The sequence below is a fragment of the Cornus florida genome, unplaced genomic scaffold (genome assembly GCF_030987335.1).
Source record: "Cornus florida cultivar Cherokee Brave unplaced genomic scaffold, ASM3098733v1 CherokeeBrave_3.0.0_Hap2_Chr01, whole genome shotgun sequence".
Taxonomy (NCBI): Eukaryota; Viridiplantae; Streptophyta; class Magnoliopsida; order Cornales; family Cornaceae; genus Cornus; species Cornus florida.
The window spans coordinates 20,133,380-20,158,680 of record NW_026775571.1 but is presented as its reverse complement, the minus strand read 5'-3'; the positions used below and the strand labels follow the sequence as shown (position 1 = coordinate 20,158,680).

General features: G+C 36.4%; 1 protein-coding gene and 1 non-coding gene across 2 annotated transcripts; one reads left to right on the top strand and one right to left on the bottom strand.

The window, feature by feature from the left end:
- Window positions 1–6,471: 6,471 nt before the first annotated feature.
- LOC132269815 (uncharacterized) lies at window positions 6,472–6,945 on the bottom strand. Its single transcript, XM_059771054.1, has one exon. The coding sequence runs from the start codon at window positions 6,943–6,945 to the stop codon at window positions 6,472–6,474; it is 474 nt and encodes a 157-aa protein (XP_059627037.1).
- Window positions 6,946–24,460: 17,515 nt separating this feature from the next.
- LOC132283361 (small nucleolar RNA R71) lies at window positions 24,461–24,567 on the top strand. The gene has a single exon (XR_009472016.1). It is a non-coding gene; the product is annotated as a small nucleolar RNA R71 (small nucleolar RNA).
- Window positions 24,568–25,301: the final 734 nt, after the last annotated feature.

The following is a 25,301-nucleotide window of genomic DNA, read 5'->3' as shown; positions in this document are numbered from 1 at the left end:
TCCAAAACCAAAATTTTAAAGGATCTCGGGCTTACTAGTTTTGAAAGAAGTTTAGGAACTTAAATAATAAATTTTCTTTTACAAAGAAAAAGTGTAAAGAAAGTTCATACTTTAGAACAAAAATGCTTTTTTAAGTACGTGCTTACGAGACTGCAAATTACGAAACCATAAAACTTTATTCATATATGTAAATATAGATATAATTTCCTTGAGACAGTAAGTCTGGACTTGTTTTGATACCACAATCTTGAGAAATAAATTATTTTTGAGGATTTAAGAAACCCCAATTTACCAAGACCATATATATAAGTCATTTAAGGAATTAAGAACTCCTTGAACCTTATGTGCCTGAATAAACTACAAAGGAATAAATTTTTGTTTTAAGAGAATTTTTTTAAACATGACCTTCCAGTTACTTAGGAGATCTCAAGTATGAAACCTTTTAATAAAATAAGGGTTTAATGGCACTTAAAGAAGTTGCTTTGAATGATAAAATAAATAAAATAAATACAAAATAAAGAATGTCTAAGGAATGTATTTTCTTAGGAAATGGCAGGTCTGCATACACAAAAATTTCCTTATTACAATTTTACACAGAAACGGAAAGCTATCCGAACTTCACAATCATACATGAGTAGGCTTAATAAACCATTCTACTGTTAGTTGCCAAAAAAATGTGATCAATAATATATATATATATATATATATATATATGTAAAGCATAGCATAACCCAGACTTGTGAATTTATAAACAGGTTTCACAGGAAAGGATTAAATAAGGTTTGTGCCCTTGAGAGTATCACCAAGTTCTAATGACCCTGCGACAGCCCTCATGCTTTGGAATTATGACTTACATGCCAACTAGGGTGTCATGAAACAATTGTAGCCACAGAGTTCAAAAATCAAATACTTGAAGAAAGAAAAGAAATAAAATAAAAAAATAAATAGATGCAGAGATGATGAATAAAGAAAATTACAGCTATCATGACAACTAAAATATCATGTAACTATTATAGAGATTCTATATAAAAGAATGACCAATATTACAATGAAGGTGTCAGACGGTCACAATGTTTACAAAGTAAATAAAATTGCACATAACTAAAATCAATATATGCAATGGAACTAGGATGAAGCGATCTGTAAAAAATACTTCAACCTTTTAATATTTTTAGGTAAAGTACAGTCACACCCCGTGAGGTTTAGTAAAAGGACACTCAAAGAAAACTTATCTGTTTTTTTCAAAAATGGACAAAAACAACCATTTACATGAAAAATTGACCAAATTACCCTTTTGACCGTTTAAGAGACTTTTTTAACGTTACAATTTAATAATAAACAAGGAATATAGCACTCCCGCGAAGAATGTGCTAACGCGTAGCAAAGCAAAGAAAGGCTCGTGCTATTTTAAAGATATTCAATTTCCATACAGTATGCTCTCTTTTTAATTATCCCGCGGGAAGTCAGTCTAAAGCAGAACGATTAGACAATCTTCCTAGTGACATTGAAAAGTAAAGGCATGGCATGGGATCGGTTGGCCAAGAACGCAAAGGGAGGGCGCCTACAACTACTAAAATCATTGGACCAATCTACCCTCATGAACAATTTATACATAAAAAAAAATTATAAAAAAAACTTTATATTGTTTACTTTTTTTTTTTCTTTGTTATTTACTTTATAAATGTCTTAACTTCTTAAAAATATAGACGTGTAAAATGATTTTTTGATCCAATACATATATTTCAAATAAATTATATTTTGTTATTACTTCTTTTTTTTTTCTTTTTTATTTTAAAATTAAGATGCTTAATTCTTTCATCTAAAAAAATTAAACCAATCACTTTTCCTTAAAAATAAAAAATATGGTACCAGTATAACTTTATACATCTTAAATTATATATCAAATATTATGTATTTCCTAACATAAAAGAAAATACTACATCTCTTCTTATCTCAAATGCATTCTCATGATTAAAATTATAAATTTTTCCTTATGCTTTAGATTTTTTTGGATGTGGATCAAAATCATAAGCATGAGGAAAAATTTATAATTTTAATCATGAGAATGCATTTGAGATAAGAAGAGATGTAGTATTTTCTTTTATATTGGGAAATACATAATATTTGATATATAATTTAAGATGCACAAAGTTATACCGGTACCATATTTTTTATTCTTAAGGAAAAGAGATTGGTTTAATTTTTTTAGATGAAAGAATTAATAAAGTAAATTTTTTATTTTATTTTCTTAACCTATTTTTGTTAACACTGTTTCCATAGAGAGATCATGGCCTTAGGCCGTGGCTTAATGCCTGGGCCGAATGTAAGTGATTATATATATATATATATATCATATCTTTTCTTTACTTAATGCAAATCCTATTTTGACCGGACAATAACATTCTGGACAAGCATTATATGCTTATCAATATGTTTATTTACTTACTTTATATATATATTTTATATTTTATTCATTATACGTATATAGCACACAATTGCATGATCTATTTATTTGAACATTAAGTGGGTTTATCTCCTAGCTTAGCGAGTAGGGTTACTTGGTGAATAGATATATATATGACACATGCAAAAATTAAATAAAATAAAGAAAAGCAATAAAAGTTATGAGCTTGTATATTAACACCAATTTTGTAGTATAGAAAATATAAGTACAGAAAAATATAAGTTCAAACTATAAAGAATATAATATCAGTGGATATGCCCCTTCTATATAAAAAATATATATACATATAACCTTTTAGAAAAATATTATTCTATGCAACGTGATTTAAAAAATATATATTTATACGCGTGATGGATTCAGAAGATCGATAGCCATTAAAAATAAATAAATAATATTATCATTTTTAATAAAAATTTATCGAAATGTCCGAATTAATGGGTAGGGCAAAATGGGGTGTCTACAGCTGCCCCTCTTTGTTCAATATTACAACATAATGGCCAACAAAGAAGTAGACCCGTCCATTTTGCACTGTGGTTGGCACAAAACTGTCGTTAGCTTTTCCTAGTTTGTACAAGGAACATTTGTGTCCTTCTTTTACTTATCATTATTATATATATATATATATATATATATATATATATATATATATTTACCTTACCTATTACTATCATTTTATTTTATTTTTTACTTTTTTTTTATTATTATCATTACTATTTTTTTACTGCCATCCTATGAACAGGTTCCTTTTGTATAACTGTGAGAGTTAAAATGGGCACTACATGAAATGGGCACTCCATGTTATGGGTTATTTTTACTGTCATCATGATTAGCTAATTTTTATATATATGCTTTTTTGTAATGAGAGCATTTATTAGTCCTCACGAATATATATATATATATATATATATATATATATATAGGCTGCTGGCTAAGTGCTTTTTCTGGTGCATGCCATATTTACCATATGTTAGCAGTCTAGCTATCTTTTCCTTTATTGATGTTATTCCTATGAATTTGCGGCGAGCATCCGATTTGTTGCCCCTATTAGCGGAGTGCAGTTTAAAATTGTTTTATTATTTTATTCTGTTTTATTTTATTTCCTTTTTGCTTTAGGGTCCTATATGTACAGAATGCATATATAATGAAGGATACGGCCTTGACCCTCTACTGTGTGCATCATCCATATTCCAAAGGCTGTAAGTGTTATTATCTTGCAAATATTATGAATCTCCAGACTAACTGGCTGATTTTTCCCCTTCAATCCATGTTACAGACTTGGTGCAAGAATCTGAATGACCCTGATGAACAAAAATTTTAAACCAATTTTGGCTACTTGCAGTCTCTCGCGACGATTAAGGTGGATGTCTCCTTTATCCGTGCTTTGATATCCTTTTGGGATCCCACTGCCTTGGTCTTTCGTTTTGGGAAATGCGAGCTACTGCCTACTTCGGAGGAATTCCACAGAATTCTTTTTGTTGGTTCCTTGTCTTCTAAATTTGCATGTCATGAATTTTCAAGCGGCCAGAAGCATATTTTGAGTCATCTTCTTACTATGAAGAGGAAATCCCTTGAGCTCGCCTCCGATGGCAATTGTTCCTTGGGTTTTATCCTTCAACGTTTTGCTTTTACCTCGGGTTTTACATCTCACCAAGGTGACTTTGTTGCGAAAATGGACGGTTGGAAACGATCTTGACATGCTACCTTGGGACTATGCTTAATTAGCCAGGTCTTGTGCCCTCGTCATGATCGAAGGATCGATGGTTCTTTATTTGCTATTGTGGAGAAAGTGCTGTTAGGAGAGTCTTTCGTATCACTGGTTCTTGCTGAAACACTGCGTTCGTTGACTAAGTGTTGACTGGGCCATGACTCCTTTTTTACCGGTTGTGCCGCTCTTCTTCAAGTATGGGAATTTGAACATCTTTTTCCACCGGAGTGCAATGTTATGCATATTTGGCTAAAATGGGACATGCTTCCTTCCCACCAATCATGTATGGCAAAGCTCAAGCTTCCTCGGGATTACGACGAGTGGGTGAAGTTCTTGAACCATAGATCACCAACTGATATTCAGTGGTGTAATGGCCTAGTGGGTCGTCGAGATGTATTCATTGGAGGTGCCACAATGCATTTTATTCCTTTACTTGGGCCCCATGGAGTGGTTCCGTATGTACCTGCAAGAGTGCATCGTCAGTTCGGATGGGAACAATTAGTACCACAGGAGGAGGACTGGGGATATTTCTTTTTTGATTATTTCGACACTTTTAGCAAGGAAAGGTTAGAGAAAGCAAAGACAAAATTGAAAGGGTGACACTTTTATAGGACTGAGCTCCCCTACGAGGACTTGAATAGCACCGAAACCGTTCCCAATATGACAGGTGGTTAGATAGTGTGATTGGGGTGCTACCTCCTGTGCTAGATTGTTTGACTTCAGGTATGATCATATCTAAGTCTGAGAATTATGTAAACCTTGTTAAGACTATTCAGGGTAGACACACAAAGTTCCTTGAGGCTTTTGTTCGCGATGAGACAAGGTTTAAGATTGAGGAAGATGCTCTACGGGCTCAAGTTCTCTCCTTGATAGCGGAGCGGGATGAACTAATCATAAAGACCGAGACAGTGAAGGGTCGAGTACTGGACCTCCAAAGTTTGGACAAGGAACAAGTTAATGGTGCACTTGGTAGATATAGGGACCTAGGCTTTGAGATTTTGGAGTTATTCTGAGAGTTTTTTGAGCTTTTAATTTAGCCTCTATTACAAGTATGAATGTACCTTTCCTGCTTATGAGTTTCGAAAGGAAATAAAATAAAGAACTTAAAATTTTTTCAAGTGCCACAAACGGATACTGCTCTTCATGTTTGTTTGTTGTCCATTGATCCTTTCACCTTTGACTTTGACATTTTGCTCAACCTTTTCCTCATGTGTCATGACCTTCGATATCTCCTCAGACCACACCACAATAATCAATAGAATGACAAGGGTACTTGAAGTTGGAATGGTAGTGGTATATAAAATAGATATAACCAAACCCAGTCACAATATGCGCTACCTGTGTATCTCATTATAGTGAGAATCAGGTCAAACGTAGTTCAGGTCCTGTCGATTAATTTTTTTTTATTTTTTTATTTTTTTATTTTTATGACCATACTGTTGCACTTAGCGCCCTTTCAGGTTTTCACTAAGTCTGGCCTACCATTTTTGCTCTCAGTGCCCTTAGAAGGGTTTTTGCCGAGACTGGTTGCATTTTTACCCTTGGCGCCCATTCTTGGGTTTTCACTTAGTCCGATTCTTGCACTTTTTTACCCTTAGCGCCTTTAAGTGGGTTTTCATTGAGTCCGGCTTTATTTATTTATTATATATATATATATATATATATATATAAATAGAATATAGCATTAAAACTTCGGCTAGTCAGGATGGACTTTAAGAGGTTCAAGAGAATAGGTAATAGGTATTGCCCCAGCATTACAGGGGCGTAGTCTTTGAAAGTAATTTTCATTTACCTTTTCTTTTTCTTTTTCTTTTTTTTTTTTGGTTTTTTTTGTTTTTTTTTCTTTTGTTTTTTGAAAGGGGATACATTTGAGAGAGGATTAGTAAGAAAAGAAGGAAGGCCATCCGTCATATTAGCCGAACATAACAAATCATGCATAATAATGTTTGACTGAATCAAAATTAAGAGGTTGAGGGAACTTTTCCCCGTCTATCTCGGTTAGGATGAGAGCACCTCTAAATAGAACTTTCTTGACCACAAAGGGCGCCTCATAGTTAGGGGCGAACTTAGCTTTTGTTTCATTTTGACACGCGAGGATTTTCTTGAGAACGAGGTTACCCCATTTGAAATGACAAGGTCTAACCTTCTTACTGTAGGATTTAGCAATGCAACGTTGATAACATTGACTATAAAAAATTACTCTAAGTCGCTTCTCATCTATCAAACATAGTTGGTCATATCGAGCTTGGACCCAATCTACTTCTTTTAACTCTGCCTCCATTAAGATATGCAGGGAAGGTATTTATACTTCTATTGGCAATACCACCTCCATTCCATATATGAGGTAATAAGGAGTTACCCTAGTTGACGTGCAAACTGAGGTGCGGTAAGCCATAATTGCAAATGGCAGTTTCTTATGCCAATCCTGGTGTGTGTCAGTCATTTTCCTTAAGATTTGTTTGATGTTCTTATTGGCTACTTTCACTGCTCCATTCATCTGTGGGCGATATATGACTAAGTGATGTTTGGTGATTTTGAATTGATTGAACACAGATTCAATAAGATCATTCTTGAGATTTTTAGCATTGTCTAAGATAATTGCCTCGGGGAGCCCATATCGACATATCACATTATGCGTTAAGAAATGTTCTATTGTCTTTCTTGAGATTCTGGTGTAAGATGCAGCCTCGACCCACTTGGTAAAATAGTCTATCACCACAAAGATGAAACGGTGTCCATTTGATGTTTTTGGAGTGACAGGGCCGATGACATCCATCCCTCACATGGAAAACGGCCACGGTGATACCATACAATGAAGTTCATTAGGCGGTGCATGAACTTAGTATGCGTGTATTTGGCATTTATGACAACACCTAACGAAATCATAACAGTCCTTTTTCCATGGAAAGCCAGTAATATCCCGTGCAGAGGATTTTTCTAGCAAGCAAATGTCCATTCATGTGTGGACCACAAACTCCTTCGTGAACTTTAGACATGATCTCTTTTGCTTCTCCGGCGTCTATACATCGAAGAAGGCCTTCTGGTGTTTTCTTATAGAGCGTATATCCACTAACAAAATACTGTAAGGCCATTTTGTGAATGGTCTTCTTATTCTCGGTCGTGATTCCCTTAGGATAAACTTGTTTCTCCAACAATTGTTTTTCCAACAATTGTTTTATATCGTGATACCATGGTTCGCCATCTAGTTCTTCCTACAATGCCATGCAATGGGCCGGTCGGTAACTGACTCCAATTTCAATGTGAGGAAGATCTTCCTTATCAAAGATTGTTATCATTGATAAGAGTGTAGCCAATACATCAGCGAAATGATTGAGAGTACGAGAAACGTGGTGAAACTCGATATATTTGAATTGCCTGCATAGTCCAATCAAATACTTATTATATGGAAACAATTTTGAGTCCTTGACTTGCCATTCACTAGTAATTTTATTAATTATGAGCTCCGAATCACCGAATACAATAAGTTTTTCGATATCCATATCCAATGCTGCCTGAAGGCCTATTATGCAAGCTTCATGTTCTGCCATATTATTTGTACAGTCGAACTTCAATTTGGTGGCTATCGGATAATGCATCAAGCTGACATTAGAAACTATGACTACTCTAATCCCAACCCCTTTTTCATTTCAGCCCCATCAAAATACATCTTCCACTTGACTTCTTGCTCAATCTCTTTTTCCTCTATGGCCACTAGGATAGCTTCGTTTGGGAAATAAGTTTCCATTAGTCAATAGTCATCTGTAGGATTCTCAGCCAAATACTCTGCAATTGCCCCAGCTTTAACTGATTTCTGTGTGACATATACAATATCAAATTCTGCAAACAACATCTGCTACCTTGAGATACATCCCATCAATAAAGGTTTTTCAAAGATGTACTTCAAAGGATTCATCCTTGCTATAAGAAATATTGTAGTAGAAAGCATGTAATGGCGAAGCCTATGAGCCATCCATGTTAAGGCATAATAAGTTCTTTCCAAGGGAGAATAGCGAGATTCATAATCTGTGAATTTCTTACTGAGGTAATATATTGCTTGTTCTTTACGCCTAGCCTTATCATGTTTTCCTAAGACACAACCCATTGAAGCATCAAGCACTGAGAGATAGAGTAATAGTGGTCTACCTGGTTCTGGAGGTACCAAAATTGGAGGATTAATTAGATAAGCCTTTATCTTATCAAAGGCCTCTTGACAAACATCATCCCAAGATATAGGTTGGTTCTTTCTGAGAAGGCATAATATTGGCTGACAAATATTCGTGAGTAGAGCTATGAAACGACTTATAAAGTTCAGTTTTCCCAGAAAAAATCGAACCTCCTTTTAAGTCTTAGGGGGTGGCATATCAAGAATTGCCTTAATTTTGGAAGGGTCAATTTCAATGCCTCTATAGCTGACTATAAAACCTAAAAGTTTGCCTGAGGATACCCTAAAGATGCATTTTGCTGGATTGAGCTTTAATTGATACTTACAAAGTCGTCTGAACAATTTTCCCAGATTAATGAGGTGGTCTTCTTCGTAAACAGATTTAGCAATCATATCATCCACATATACCTCAATTTCCTTATGCATCATATCGTGGAAAAGGGTTTTCATAGCCCTTCGATACGTTACCCCAACATTTTTGAGGCCAAATGGCATGACCCGATAACAAAAAGTGCCCCATGGTATGATGAATGTAGTTTTCTCACGGTCTTCTTCGACGAGCTTAATTTGATTGTATCCCAAAAACCCATCCATAAAGGAGAACATGCAATGCTTTGCTGTGTTATCTACCAGTACATGAATGTGGGGAAGTGGAAAATCATCTTTCGGACTGGCTTTATTCAAATCGTGATAATCAAGGCACATTCAAACTTTTCCAACTTTTTTAGGTACCGAGACTACATTAGCTAACCATTCCAGATAATTAGATACTACTAAGAAACCGGCTTCGAATTATTTTGTGACCTCTTCCTTGATTTTAAGACTCCACTCGGGCTTAAGCCTTTGTAGTTTCCGCTTAACTAGCTTTACATCAGGCTTAAGTGGTAGTTTATGTACTACAATGTTGGTGTTAAGCCGTGGCATATCCTGGTATGACCATGCAAAAACATCGTGTATGTAATCAAAAATTGGATCATCTCATCACGTTGTTTCTTAGTTAAGATCTTGCCAATTTTGAGTTGCTTCAGAAATTCTGTAGTTCCTACATCAATGGTTTTAGTGTCTTCAATGTTTGGAGAGTTGGATTTGTCTTGGTATTTAATCATATCTATTAATTCTTGCGGTGCATCATCAAAGTCATCTTGATCAAAACTTATTTGGTCTAGATTGTGCTTAATGTCAAAGTCATAGGTATCAGAATCGAAGACAGAAACATCCATGAGATCACAGCATTCCATATATGGCATCCTGACAATATGAAAAAAATAAAGATGTTGATTTAGAGAAATAGAAGTTGCTTTTTATTTATAATAAGATATGAGTTACATTTTATTTAAAATTTTGGAGCTATACGAAGCTCATTGTTAAAATAGAAACTTTAAAAACTCATTACAGCAGGAACTAGTAACTCAAACTTTGTAACATAATACTAAAATAAGATGCTCTGGAGAAAGTCACAAGGCTTTCCCCTTTACCGAAACTTCTTCGGTGTGAAGAGTGGGACTGCTTCCCATTTGCTTGGCTTGGTGGTGGAAGTGGGTGGCTGTAGTGGAGTGGAATGAAGCATGGCTATGTGGTTGTCTGGCTCAAAAAGATCTCTGATATTCAAATTGGTGAATGCCTCTATCCAATCCGTGTTTGGCATCTCCTTGGAAATGTCCTTAAACTTGTTTCCCCCTCCTATTAGAGTGATTGGTTCAATAGGATTAGCATGTAGCTGAGGTGGTTTGACAGGAGGCTTCTTCTTCAATGCAATGGTGTCCCAAACAATGGGTCCCCTCATCCTCGAGGGTCTTGATTCAAAGTGCTGCCTGAATGTCCTGTCAGATGATGCATTTTTCCCTTTCCTTCCCTGACAATCCTCCTTCGTTGGGTGATACCCTAGCCCATGATGATGTTGATTTGGCTTGATTCTGATGAGGTGAGGGTCGCCTTGAGAATGTGCTCCTAGTCCTTGCCCGAGCTTGTATCCGCACTTTTTGAAGTATTGGGCCATCATGCGGGCACTTTTGGAGAATTGTGGTTGCAGTAGATAGCTTCCTTAAGGTATGTGAGTAATTGTGGCAATTCGGGATATCTGGTAACCAGATGGTGCATTAGCCTTTATCAAATCAATAGAGGTCATGTCTACCTCGAAGGTTTGACAAGAAGATGGCTCTGTCTTGATTTTAGAGTTTATAGCAAAACTTGGTGAAGAATGAACAGCCAAATTATCCTCAGCATGAACAGTAATCAACTGATTGTCAATAATGAACTTAATTTTTTGGTGCAAACTCGAGGGGATTGCCCCTACATTGTGGATCCATGGTTTACCTAACAGGAGGTTGTAAGAAGTTGGAATGTTAACCACCTGAAACCGGACATCAAATGTTGTTGGCCCATCATAATTGAAAGATCAATTTGGCCCAGTGACTCCCGTCGGGCTCCATCGAATGCTCTTAACACTGTATTGATAGGGCGAACATGTTTTTCCATCTCCATCCACTTAAGAGTAGCGAGTGGACATATATTGAGAGCAGACCCATTGTTGATGACTACCCTTCCTACTAATAGATTGTTGAATTCTACAGTGATATGGAAAGCTTGGGTATGTTGGGTTCCTTCAGGAGGTAGCTCTTCATCAGTGAAAGTTATGGCATTGTAGGCTAACACATGGCCTACTATTTCTTCTACCTACTTGATTGTGACACTGCTTGGAACATGGGCTTTATGAAGCACTTTCAACAGAGCCTCTCTGTGTGTTTCTGAAGTAAGGAGAAGTTGCAATAAGGAGATTTAACTCGATATCTTACTAAGGTGTTCCACTACATTGTCCTCGCTCCTCTTTAGGATTCTGAGAAATTTAGCAGTCTGTTGTTGAGTAATAGGTTGCTTAACTTAGTCATCCACCTTATTATTTCCTTTTTTTTGTTGTTCAAGCTCCGCAGGTGTGCAGTACCTACCCCGATCTTGTAAACCCTCCAATCTCAGTAACAACTTGATCTTCTAAAGCAATTTTTTTGCCGGATTCCGTTATTATCTCGACATCATAATTCCACGGTACTTGGCGGGTGTCTTTGATAGGCAATTGTCTTGGGATTACAATTGTGACGGATTCTAGGACAGGTAGAGAAAATGCTTTGGGAGCAAGCAATGTGGCCTTTTTAGAACGGCCAAATGTGGGTGCAGCAAGCAATAGTCTTGTAGCCAAAATTAATAAAAGCCTGATTTTTGCTTCTATGTCCACCACGTGGATACCAGTGTCTCGAGCTCTAGTGGCTTTGACACATACTACCTCTCCAAGCCTTCCAATGAATATGGTGGGATTGAAATCTAAGTCATTCAGGCTAATCATATCTATATCCTCCTTGGAAACCATATTGGTGGAATGATTTGGTAATGGATTATTCAAAGTATTGGGCTCTCCGGTCTTCACCAAGTTAAGCATACCTGTTTCTATGAGATCTTGAATTTTATGCTTGAGAGAAAAACAGTTCTCGGTAGAATGACCCGGCACCCATGAGTAACAGTCGCACTTCTGAAAGGGATCATGACCTTTTGGAGGGGGATTAGGAATGGGTCTTGCAGGAATGGGTGGAAGCAAATCTTTCAGAGAGGCTAGAGCTTTAGTGTAGGTGCAACCTATTGGGGTAAAAACTCGATTCCGCCTATCAAGTTGCCTTTTTCTGCATTTTCCCTCGAGGTGGTGAAAAATTGAGGTTTTGGAGTTGGCGCGACTTTCCCAGTAGGGAGGATTGCAGAGACTTCCTCCTCTTTCTTTTTTAGCTTCTTCGGGGATAAAACAACGAACACCAGAAGATGAAGCTTCTTCTCTTGCCTCTACGATTTTGCCATCTCTGATACCATCATCTATGTGACGGCCCTGGTTTTTAGGCCAGTGCGTCAGTGATGAACCGAAAGGATGATTTGATAACGGATCCGAAATGCGAAAGCGAAAACAGAAAACACGACTCTAAGAAGTCAAAGTGACCTTCCATGAGGTCGTGGAACTCAATGAGAACTGATGCGGAAGCAAAAGATCGAAAATATGACAAATAAGCTCTTAGGGGCAAAATCGCCATTTTACATGAACTGACGTCCCTAAAATGTAAATTATTCTCGAGACACATCCTGTGACGACCCCGGTTTTTTAGGCCAGCGTGTCCTGTAATGAACCGTAAGGATGATCCGATAACAGATCCGAAATGCGGAAGCAAAAACAGAAAACAAGACTCTAAGAAGTCAAAGTGACCTTCCATGAGGTCGTGGAACTCAATGAGAACTGATGCGGAAGCAAAAGGTCAAAAATATGACAAATAAGCCCACAGGGGCAAAATAGTTATTTTTGAAAAATGTGGATTCGGGTGCCACCGAGCATACCGCTGGAAAGAAAGCGAAAAATTAACAAATCTAGACTCAAGAATCACTTGATTCAGAGTCCGGATGAAGAAGATATGAAACTCCAAAGTTTCATAAAAACCAACTTTCGGGTTTCAAAACAGTGCAGCAAGGGTAATTGACAAGGGGTAAAATGGTCTTTTTAGATAAAATTGGATGCAACTGAGCATACCAATAGATAAACTAGGAAAAATTAATGAATCTAGACTCAAGAATCACTTGATTCGGAGTCCAGATGAAGAAGATATGAAACGTCAAAGTTTCAAAAAAACCAACCTTTGAGTTTAAAATCAATGCAACAAGGGTACTTTACAACAGGTAAAATAGTCTTTTTAGATATAATTAGATGCAACCGTGAATACCGTTGGATAGACAAGCAAAAATTAATAAACTTAGATTCAAAAATCAATTGATTTGGAGTCGGGACGAAGAAGATATGAAGCCTCAAAGCTTCAAAAAAATTAGACTTATTTTCCGGGTAAGAAATCTGCGTAGAAATAGTGTTTTAACAGTAAGCACCAATTAATTTTTTTTTCCAGAACCGAGGCTAAAAATAGACCCTTAAACGAGTTTTTCTGGAAAAATACGAAGAAAAAACCCCCTTAAAATCACGTTTTCTACCTGACTATGCAGAAGAAACCAAAAAAATACGATGTAAGGTCTCTAAAATGCCCCTTGAACAGCCTAGGTCAAGATGGACCCAAAAAGCTACTACAAGCATTTTTTTCTAGAAACAGCCAGAACAGAGAGTAAAAACGGGCTAGTAGATGAATTTTTCTGGAAAAACACAAAAAAGAAACCCCCCTCAAAATTGAGTTTTCTACGTGACTTAAGGAGAATTAAAAAAAAAATGCAATGTAAAATGCCCAAAATGCCCCTCCATGAAATCTGGTCGTGGAGGTCTAAAAAGCAGCTAAAAAAAACAGAAAGCTGAACTTTGCGATCGATTTCTGGCACCAAGACGACATTTTCCGGAAAAACACGAAAAAGAAACCCCCACTAAAATCACGTTTTCTATTCAACCATATTGAAAGAAGGAAATAAAATTGAATTAAAAAGTCTAGAATGCCCCTAGATCATAATATGCAACAAAAACACAAAATGAAATCGTAAGAGGCTCAAAACACAAACAATGAGGTTTTGCCCAGAAACGACTATGCACACAAACGTAACTTACCTATTTTGATGTGCTACAATGATCCATGGCATAAAAACATAGCCGATGCAAAATCCGACCCCCCAACGGGCAAAAAGGCAAAAATGGACTTGGAATGGAAAACATGGAATCCAAAAATACAAAATGGAGTCAATTGACCGTTTGGCCCTTGGCCAAACTTCATACGAGATTAATGAGACCCTATGAAAGAATGAAAATGGAATTCCCACACCCGATGCAACCATGGTGAAGCATTGACTTACGATTTTTCAAGATTTTCACAATATTTCATGAAGTTAAAAAGTACATAGAATACAATATAATGGTCATTAGCCTCCGGCCTCATCTCATACATATCAAATACATTGAAAAGAGTATACTTAAGTACACATTACATACATAGAATCAAATATACATATGTTGATATATAAGTCTACAAAATGACATATCATGCTAACATTCGCATGAAATGGAAACTTGAAAGCTACACAACATCCAAGGAATGCTAGGCGTCATGAACCAATTCTTTGTACCTGAAATATGCCCCAGTATCGTAGGGGTGAGTAACATAAAGCTACTCGTAGGAGATGAGCATGCATCGACCTAGTATTTTGCAAATTTATCACCTTAAGGTGAAACATGTTAAAGGGGTTAATGCTACCTTACGTTTATATTGAAATGAGACTCAGGGAGCATCCTAAGCTACCTTAGAGTGTTTCTAGCATAAATCACTTCATCCATGCATTTCAACAGCATAGAAACATGTTATACAAAGCAACAAGAATCATGATATAAATACATAAATGAAACAAATCAAAGTTGGAGTTATCCGATTAATACAACGAGTTTATAGTTACCACGGATCACATTATCAATGTAATTGAACAAAGTCTAGAGGAATCCATACAACATGAAAAAAGCATATTTGAATACAAGTTAACAAGAATCACATTATCCATGCAATTCAACAACAAAAGAGCATGTTATACAATACAACAAGGTATAAGTTCTCAAAGCCATCAACTTAGAATCTAAAGCACAAAATAACAGTGGTGGTTTATGCCATCTAACGTCTAAGTTCTAAATGAATCAATAGGATCAATCCTAAGCTTTGTTAGAACGTCAAAACACAATTTTCAATATCAATGCAATTTAATCAACATTGGAACTTCTAATACAATGCATAAAGCACAATTTCGCAAAGTTAACATCATATAATTTAAAATGGAATGACAAATAAGAAACAACAAGTTACAAATTCATTTAGTTATCATCTTGAAAATCAAATGCGAAATCAAACAAAGTGGATACTTGGATGTCACGCCGGATCAGACCAACAACATAGTTACTTTAGGGTTACTAGCCCATGGGTAACCTCCCTATGTGCGCACTAGACTATATAGAAGGACTATCCCCCGTACTAGAACCACGTCCTAGCCATAGCCAAACAACGACATCAACAAATTGTGCAACAACGCATATATCAACAGGAATATGCAAGATAATCAACAATCTACCAAGCACAACCAAATTTGGAAACCTATACAATACATACTCTAAGTCCACAACTAATATGATGTTATGAATGTCGAATCTTCAGTGTGCGATTCGTTACACGCTATGCATGAATGATGTTAAATACGAAATGTGCAAATCATTACACCAGGCAACAATATATTCAATAAAGAAAACATATTCTCATGAGTATAAACATAGCAACTATATTATTCAATGCTCAAAACAAAACCAAATGAATATACAACAAGTCAATGTCCAGGATTTTGATATAGAAACGACTTTCAAACACAATTAAATCCATGGCTTGGTGCGACCGAGCGTGTGCACAAAATAATGCACAACACTTTAGGTTTAGAAATAATGTCAAGTGGGCACCATATTTTAAAATTTATAAAACCACTAAACACTTATACTATGGAGTATGAAGTGAGCAGGGATCGTCCCAAGAGATCTAAACAATTATAGGTTTTCCAGAATTGAATTATACTTTAGTGCTTCTGTGATTGCCAAAAGGGTTTTGTTTGTGATTAAAACTAATTTTAAACTAAATGATTGCAATAAAGAAATAGAGTTTAAGAGATTGGAAAGAGACTTAGGGTGTAGGATTCACCACTAAGCACATTCCCTAACTCACTCACTTTCAACTAATTGGGGAAATAATACTATGTAATCTATATGTGGCTAACAAGTGCAATGAAAAGTGTAAACCATCAATTTCAAGCATGAATCAACTACTTAATGACAATTAAACTAAGTGTAGTGCAATTCACCCATTCAAAGCATGATTTATCAATCCAAGTTTCAAATTTAACACACATTAATCTAGAAGATAATGCAATTATGACAAAAAGTATGGAATTCAAACATAAGTATGGATGGTCTACTTACCTAATAATTGAATTGCAATTAAATTAATTAAACTTAAATTAAACTAATTAAACATGAATTTAAAACTAATTAAACAACAAATTAACCTAAACATGTAGTACCATCCATCAAATGAAAGCATTTTTCATCAATTTGAAACACAATTACAACTAAGCAATACCATGCATAGCCATCACAAGAATCAATTAACAAAGAATTCATGTGTAAAATTTGTTTATCAATCAACCACACATAAGACAATATGAGATTAATACAGATAATCAATTGGAAGAATTTAATTCATAATATTCAAGACTATACACTAATTACATAAATTAATCCCCAAAAAGTATGAAAAGAGAGAGAGAATAGGTTACATGCTTAGGGTTTATCCAACCCTAAGTAGAAGAATCAGCCACTCATGGTTGATGGAGTCGAAGACAGGACAATCCCCATCATCTGTTTCATCTTCTCTGAACTTTTTCTTCCAAACCCTAACCTGTTCTTGCTTTTTCTCTTTTTTCGCGTGTTTTTCCAGAGAGAAAATACGATACTACGATACAGAAAAATAATAAAATAAAACTTAATTCCTTTCTCTAATAATCTTTACCTAAATAAAAAATAAAACTAACCCTAATCTAATGGCTCACTGGGCCTTAAGTAACAATCTCATTAAAGCCCAACAGTTCCCAAAATGAGCCCAAAAATTAAATAAAAACTGTAATGTTGCTAAGTCCTGGGGGATCGATCCCCCACCCTGGGGATCGATCCCCCCAGAGTTGACAAATTCCTTTAAGCCTTATTCAGCTCCATTTTTGCCCCGGGCTATTTGGTTTGCTTCTCCATCTTTGGGAACATCATCAAAGGCCCGAAATTGACCGCTTTGTGCCATTGTCTGAAAATCTTTGCTTAACTCCAAAAAGGCTTAATTGGACCGTTCTTTGCTCATTTTAACTTTATTGCCTTGAAATACACATAAACATAAATTAGGACTAAAATATAAAATTAAGATAGATGCAAAGACTGAAATACCTTAGCTTAGGTGCTGAAATGTGCAATATTTAAGCACTTATCACGCCCCTAAACATAGATATTGCTAGTCCCTAGCAATAAACTACAGCATGGAAATGAAACAAACATATATACAATTATGAACTAATAAAGCAAATAAAGATAACACCACTTTCGTAGGGATCACGGTTGCATTTAGCATATGCAACAAGTCTTTTAAACCCCTAGGTTACCCCTAGTGGACGAGTGAAGTCTCGTGAGGGTTTGCAGAAATGATACCCACAAACATCAACAGCTCTTTCTTACTTGAAAAGCAATGACATATATCAAATAAGTGTTTAAAGTAGACTACTTCAAGTATGCAAATTTCTACCATTTCTAAGCTATTCTCAATATTTCAACATCATGTAAGCAACAATGGTCCTCCACACATCAAGCAAGTTAATCATGCAAATTGAATCAATTCTATCATCCTTTTTTAGTGAACCGGCATCAAAATGTGTTGCTATCTTAGCAAATCAAAGTAATGGCATAGCCTTACCCTCAAACTAGCATACAGATATAGTACCAGACATCAAGAAATTGAATGAACCTTATTATTCAATCAAACATCTTTTTATTGATTTAATTTTTTTTAAAATTTTTATTTTTATTTTTTATTTATTTATTTTTTTTTTTATGTATAACTATGTGCAATGTCCAAGTTCATTAAGCTCTCTAATCACCCCATGTAACAAGCGTTGAGCCAACGACTCCCAAACCAGATGGTCTTAGGACGTTAAGTGTAAAGACACTCCTAAAGGCGTAATGACTCGGAATGGCTAGGCTACGAACTCAAACTAATCATACATCTTACATTCTTCCCTTGTCTTCCTTTTTAATCAGTTGACATGTTGAAAGAATGCAGTTTTTTTTTTTTTTTTTTTTTTAATTTATTTCTTTCTTTCCTTTGCAAGGTCATTTTATCAAGAATGAAAGCTTTCAAAGCATACTAGCTCAATTGGAACAAACCAAAACAATAATCAACTAAGCATGTACCCCACAAATTGAATGCTAGTGTGCGCAAGTGCAAATGTAGAATTCTAGAATCAACTCTCAAAGCATTTTCAACCAACAAGATGATGTGTACCACAAAAGCAAACATGATGTCAAAAATTAAAATTTACCCCTAAATGGCATCCTAGAGCATACAAGAAGTATTAGACTCTAACAACATGTTTTTTAAAGGCACTATGCTTCAAAAGTTCAAAATCATTGCCAAATATATCTCAAATCTCAATCATGCATTTAAAACTCAACTTAAAGTAGAATATAACAAGGCTACTTTACCCCCAAACTTAAACTGCACATTGTCCTCAATGTGCAATGAGAACAATGAAAGAAATGGAAAGAGTATACCGTGATGGCAAAAGTTAATGACGCCCGGCAATGATCCATGACGAAAGAGGTCTCCCCCAAACTTAGATGCAAAAACCTACTAGAAAAGCCACACTAGCAACTCACATCAAATATCAAATGGGATAAGTAAAGCATACATTCTAAAACAATATAGAATAAGATGTAAAGAGATATGATATCAAACCCTTTGTAAAAGATGAAAACATGCATAACTAAGCAGAAGGGCATAACGGGAACAAATATTTTTGAAATTTTTGTGATATGTTTTTTTTTTTTTAATTTCAAGAATGGGATTGATCTCCCAGTTTTTTTTTTTTTTTTTTTTTTTTTTTTTTCTTAAAAAATAAAAATAAATAAAATAAACAAAAAAATAAAACAAAATAAAGCTAAAAAGAATATATACACTAAAATGAAAAATAGATAAAAAATAAAATAAAAATAATAATAAATAAAATTGAAATAAAATCACTTATCAACCTATACTAATTAATACTTGTTTTAAAAAAAAAATTTATATTTTTGAATAAATCAAAACTAACATGAAATATATACAAAAATAATAAAAATAATAATAAAATAGAAATAAAATCAAACACCAACCTACATTACTCATTTACAATTTTTTTTTTTAATTTTTTTTAAATTAAAAAATGCATAAATGTACAAAAGGAAAAATAAAAATAAAATAATAATAAAATAGAAATTAAAATGCAACGAAAGAGAAACTCGATACAACTAGTGTTTAACGTCGCTAGAAAGACGTGAGATGTTCTCAATCTTCAAAGTAAATAGGATCTACCAAGAGGGCAGATTCCACATTTCTTTGAAAATTTTGTCCATCAATGTATGGTTTAAGCCTTTGACCATTAACTTTGAAGGTCCCTTCATCTTTTAGATTTTTAAGTTCAACAGCCCCATGAGGTGAGACGGAGATAATTTGATAAGGGCCTTCCCATTTGGTTCGAAGCTTTCCAGGGAAAAATTTGAGCCTAGAGTTGAATAACCAAGCCTTTTGACCGGCTTCAAAGGACTTTTTCACAATATGTTTATCATGAAATGCTTTTGTCCTTGCCTTGTAATTTTTTGAACTATCATAGGCATCATTTCTCAATTCCTCTAGCTCATTGAGTTGGAGTAAACGGTCCTTTCCAGCCTTATCAAGATCAAAGTTGAGCCTTTTTATTGCCCAAAGTGCTTTGTGTTCTAGCTCAACCGGAAGATGACAAGGCTTCCCATAAACAAGTCTATATGGAGATATGCCTATTGGAGTCTTGTAAGCTGTCCGGTAAGCCCACAAAGCATCGTTCAATTTTCTTGACCAATCTTTTCGGGTCGGATTGACAGTTTTCTCAAGAATATGCTTGATTTCCCTATTTGACACCTCGACTTGCCCACTTGTTTGGGGATGGTAGGGAGTGGCCACTTATGTGTGACGGAGTATTTCAAGAAAAGTTGCTTCAAGAATTGATTACAGAAATGTTTTCCTCCATCACTTATCAAAGCTCTTGGCATACCAAAACGAGCAAAGATATTTGATTTAACGAATGCAATTACCACGGAATGGTCATTCATTTTGGTAGCACAAGCCTCAACCCACTTTGAAACATAATCAATGGCAACGAGGATGTATTGAAAGCCATAAGACATTGGGAATGGTCCCAAAAAGTCTATGCCCCATACATCGAAGATTTCAACTACAAAGATTGAAGTTAAGGGCATCATGTCTCTCTTTGACATTGATCCCAACTTTTGACACCGAACACACACCTTACAAAAGTTATAGGCATCTCGGTGGATAGTGGGCCAGAAGAGCCCACTTTGAAGAACCTTCAAAGCGGTCTTTTTTCCACTAAAATGCCCACCACAAGCAAGTGTGTGACAAAACGCAAGGACGCTCGGAACTTCACTTTCCGGCACACATCTCCTGATGATTTGATCCGGGCAATAACGAAATAGAATGGGATCTTCCCAATAGTATTTCCGGATGTTAGCAAAGAATCGGTCCTTTTCTTGTTTTGACCAATTAATGGGAAGTTTGCTGGTTGCAAGATAGTTAACAATGTCGGCGAACCAAGGCAACGTCCCATTTGAGATTTGAAAGAGTTATTCATCCGGAAATGATTCATGAATTTCAAGATTTGGAGAAGATTCAACCATTAATCTAAACAGATGATCGGCAACGACATTTTCGGAGCCCTTTTTATCTTTGATTTCAAAGTCAAATTCTTGAAGAAGTAGAATCTATCTTATCAAGCGAGGTTTGGTTTCCTTTTTCATTAAAAGATGCCTAAGAGCGGCATGATCGGAAAACACAATTACCTTGGATCCTAAGAGATATGACCGAAATTTATCAAGGGCATATACTACGGCAAGTAACTCTTTCTCGGTGGTAGAATAGTTCAATTGGGCACCTGAGAAAGTCTTACTCGCATAGTATATAGCATATGGTGGTTTACCTACCCTTTGCCCCAAAACAGCACCCATTGCGAAGTCGGAAGCATCACACATAATCTCAAATGGTAAGGACCAATTTGGAGGTTGCATGATAGGAGCGGATGATAGAAGAGTGCGAAGTTGATGAAAAGCATTTAGGCATGCTTCATCAAAGACAAATGGAGTCTCCTTGGCAAGAAGGTTACACAAGGGTCTAGAATTTTGCTAAAGTCTTTGATGAATTGGCGATAAAAACCGGCATGTCCTAGAAAGGAGCGAATTTCTCTCACCGTAGTAGGTGGAGACAATTCAGAAATTAGCTCAACTTTCGCTCTATCTACTTCTATTCCTCTTTTAGAGATGACATGTCTAAGCACGATTCCTTCTTGAACCATGAAATGGCTCTATTCCCAACTTAACACAAGATTAGTCTCACGACATCTTTGAAGCACTTTTTTGAGATTTTGGAGACACGAATCAAATGAGGACCCAAAAATCGAGAAGTCATCCATGAAGACTTCTAAATACTTCTCCACCATGTCCGAAAAAATTGACATCATACACCTTTGGAAAGTGGCAGGAGCATTGCACAATCTGAAAGGCATCCGTCGATAAGCAAATGTACCAAAAGGACATGTGAATGTGGTCTTTTCTTGGTCCAATGGATCTAAGGCCACTTGATTGTACCCCGAGTAACCATCTAGGAAGCAATAGTATTGTTGCCCAGCCAATCTTTCCAAGATTTGGTCAATGAAAGGCAATGGAAAATGGTCCTTCCTAGTGGCAGAATTCAGCTTTCGGTAATCTATGCAAACACGCCATGAAGTGGCGGTGCGTTTCGAGATGAGATTACCCTTACCATTTTCAACAACTGTGATTCCTGACTTTTTGGGAACCACTTGAGTTGGACTAACCCATTTGGAATCAGAGATAGGATAAATGATTCCTACATCTAGAAGTTTCACAACCTCCTTCATGACAACTTCCTTCATATTTGGGTTCAATCTCCTTTGAGCATCCCTAAATGGCCTTTCATCCTCTTCCATGTGTATGCGATGCATACAAATAGAAGGGTCAATGCCTTTTAGGTCAGCCACACTCCATCCAATGGCTTCTTTGTTAGCTTTAAGCACTTCCAAAAGATCATTCTCTTAGTCATTTTCAAGATTGGAAGCAATGATGACCGGAAGAGTCTCTTTTGGGCCTAAGAAGGCATATTTCAGATTTGATGGAAGCGGCTTAAGGTCAAGAATAGGAGGAGAGATGAGAGATGGAACTGGTGGAGTACTAGAGAGTGAAGGAAGAGGTTCTTTCTTGCTTTTCCAAGGTGGGTAATCCAAAGTGGCCACAGAGTCCATTAAAGCATTCACCTCACTTATGGATCCTTCTGTGTCAAAACCACAACTTTCAAACATTTCACAAAGGCACGCCTCAAGAGGGTCCTTAGATAGAATAGAGGGAAGAGTCTCTTCTATGGTTTCATCCAAGACATCCACTAGGAAACACTCGTCTTCATCTGTGGGATGTTGACTCGCATTGAATACATTAAGTTTAACCATCATGTTGCCAAATGAGATATCCATAATGCCGGATCTACAATTAATGGTGGCATTGGCAGTGGCAAGGAATGGCCTTCCTAGGATGACTGGAATCTGATTGGTGAGATTAGGGACTGGCTCAGTATCTAGTACTACAAAATCAACCGGGAAATAAAATTTATCAACCTTAATTAGAATATCCTCAACAATTCCCCTTGGTTTCTTAATTGATCTATCGGCTAGTTGGATTACTACCGATGTTGGCTTCAAGTCCCCTAACCCTAACTGCAAGTAAATAGAGTATGGAATGAGATTGATACTTGCACCTAAATCAAGGAGAGCTCTACGAACCTCTTGGTTTCCAATAACACAAGAAATGGTCGGAGCACCCGGATCCTTGAACTTAGGAGGAGTGTTAGAAAGAATGATGGAACTCACTTGTTCTGTTAAAAGCACTTTCTTAAGGTCCCTTCCCTTGCTCTTCCTCTTTTGTGTGCACAAGTCCTTCAAGAACTTTGCATATGGTGGAATTTGCCTAATTGCATCTAGAAGAGGAAGATTGATTTTTACTTGTTTAAACACTTCCATCATATCATGAATTTTCCCTTCTTGTCTCCCAAATGATGAAGTCTCTCTCAAAGCTTGAGGAAATGGAGCTTCTGGCTCATAAGGCTTCTCTAATTGGGGAGATGATGATGAAGATAATGGAATGTCCTTTTTAGAACCACTAGCATCCAAGGAAATTGGAATAGAGTTTGGAATGGGATGGATGCAACCACTTGGTTGTGCCAATTCATTATCCTCCTTAGTTACCTCTACCTTATTATCCACTTTCCTACCACTCCTCAAGGTAGTAATTGCTTGAACTTGCTCATTTCCAGAAAATTCTGATGAAGGACTTGCTTGCGCCATAAATTGCCCTTTAGGATTGGTCTCAGTTTGACTAGGCAACTTACATTTCTCTCTCACATTTAAAGAATTAGCTAATTGCCCAATTTGAGCTTCAAGCTTTGCAATTGATTGAGAGTGAGAATGAAACAGTTGATTATCTTTTTGAAGATTACCTAAAGCTTGCAAGACTTTGTCCTCAAAAGCAGAACTCTTAGGAGGCGCTTGATTTGGATTAGAGTAAGATTGAGAATTTGATGCTTGAGGATGAGAGTAGGACTGAGGATTTCATGCTTGTGGATGAGAATATTGATTCACATTTTGAGGATAAAATGAAGGACGGTAACCTTGAGAATTCTGATTTTGATTTTGGAGATGTGGGGGAACATACTTTGCTTGGTAACCTTGAGTTTGAAGAGGGTTTGCACCGTCTCCTTGATTTCTCCATGCAAAGTTTGGATGATTTTTCCACCCCGGATTGTAAGTATTGGAATAAGGGTTGTTCCCTTGATGAATGAAAGCAGCATTTGCTTGTTCTTGAGACTCACTTGGTATAATTTGTCCAAGAGGGCAATTTGAAGTATGGTGAGTGTAACTAGAACAAGTCATGCACATTTCATTGGAATGGTGAGGATATGATTGAGTTGCCGGACCTTGATTCAAAAGGAATGTATCAAACCTTTGAGTAAGATTTTTGACCTCAGCGGCAATTTCCATGGAAGAGTCTATTTGATTTATAGCTTTCTTTCCTCCCATATGTGCTAGGTGACTACCCCTAGAAGATGAAGATCTATGCATTGAGTTTTCACTCATTTTTTTGAAAAGTTGCCAAATTTCATCTTCATTTCTTTCAATGTAGCTTCCGCCACAAGAAGCATCAACAATGCCCTTATTGGCATCGGATAAACTTGAAAAGAAACATTGAACTAATTGCCACTTAGGAATGTCATGATGTGGACACTTCCGTAGCAAGTCATTCAAACGTTCCCATGCTTCATGAAGGGGTTCTCCTTTTTGTTGTTTAAATTCACGAATGGAAGTTCTCATGGCATCAGTTCGACTTGCGGGGTAATACTTTTTTAAGAACTCTTGTTGCAATTGTGCCCAAGAGGTGATTGTATTTGGCCGCAAGTTATTGAACCAATATTTAGCTTTATCCCGAAGAGTGAAAGGGAAAAGCTTCATTTTTAGGACTTCTTCCGGAACATCCGTGATTTTCACGATGGAGCAGACTTCTAAAAACTCATCTAAATGTTTATAAGGCTCTTCATTGCTCAACCCATAGAAAAGGGGGCACATGTTAATGGTGGAAGCCTTAATCTCATAATGATGAGCACGGAAATTTGGCAATTGAATGCAAGTGGGTGCATTATATTGATTTGGAGTGTAACGATCCCTAAGGACCATTGGAGGATTGAGAGGATTGAGAGGAGGATATGGCATTTGACCTTGTTGATGATATGCCATTTGACCTTGTTGAGGGTATGCCATTTGAACATATTGTTGTTGTTGCTCACCAATTGGGGGAACAACATTTGGCCTTGGCATCCCTAGATTAGGTTGTTGCACCGCATGATTAACTGGTTGTGGCATTCCCAAGGGTGGATGCACACCTTGAGGATCCACAATATGAACTTGTGGTGGGTGGTGCACACCATTATGATCCACATAACCAAGATCTACAATGGGATCTTCAATTGGATCTTCCATTAAAGGTGATGGAAGATCAAAATTTGAAAGATTAAGATGACAATCCCTAGTACTACTTCTTAAACGCCGAAGAA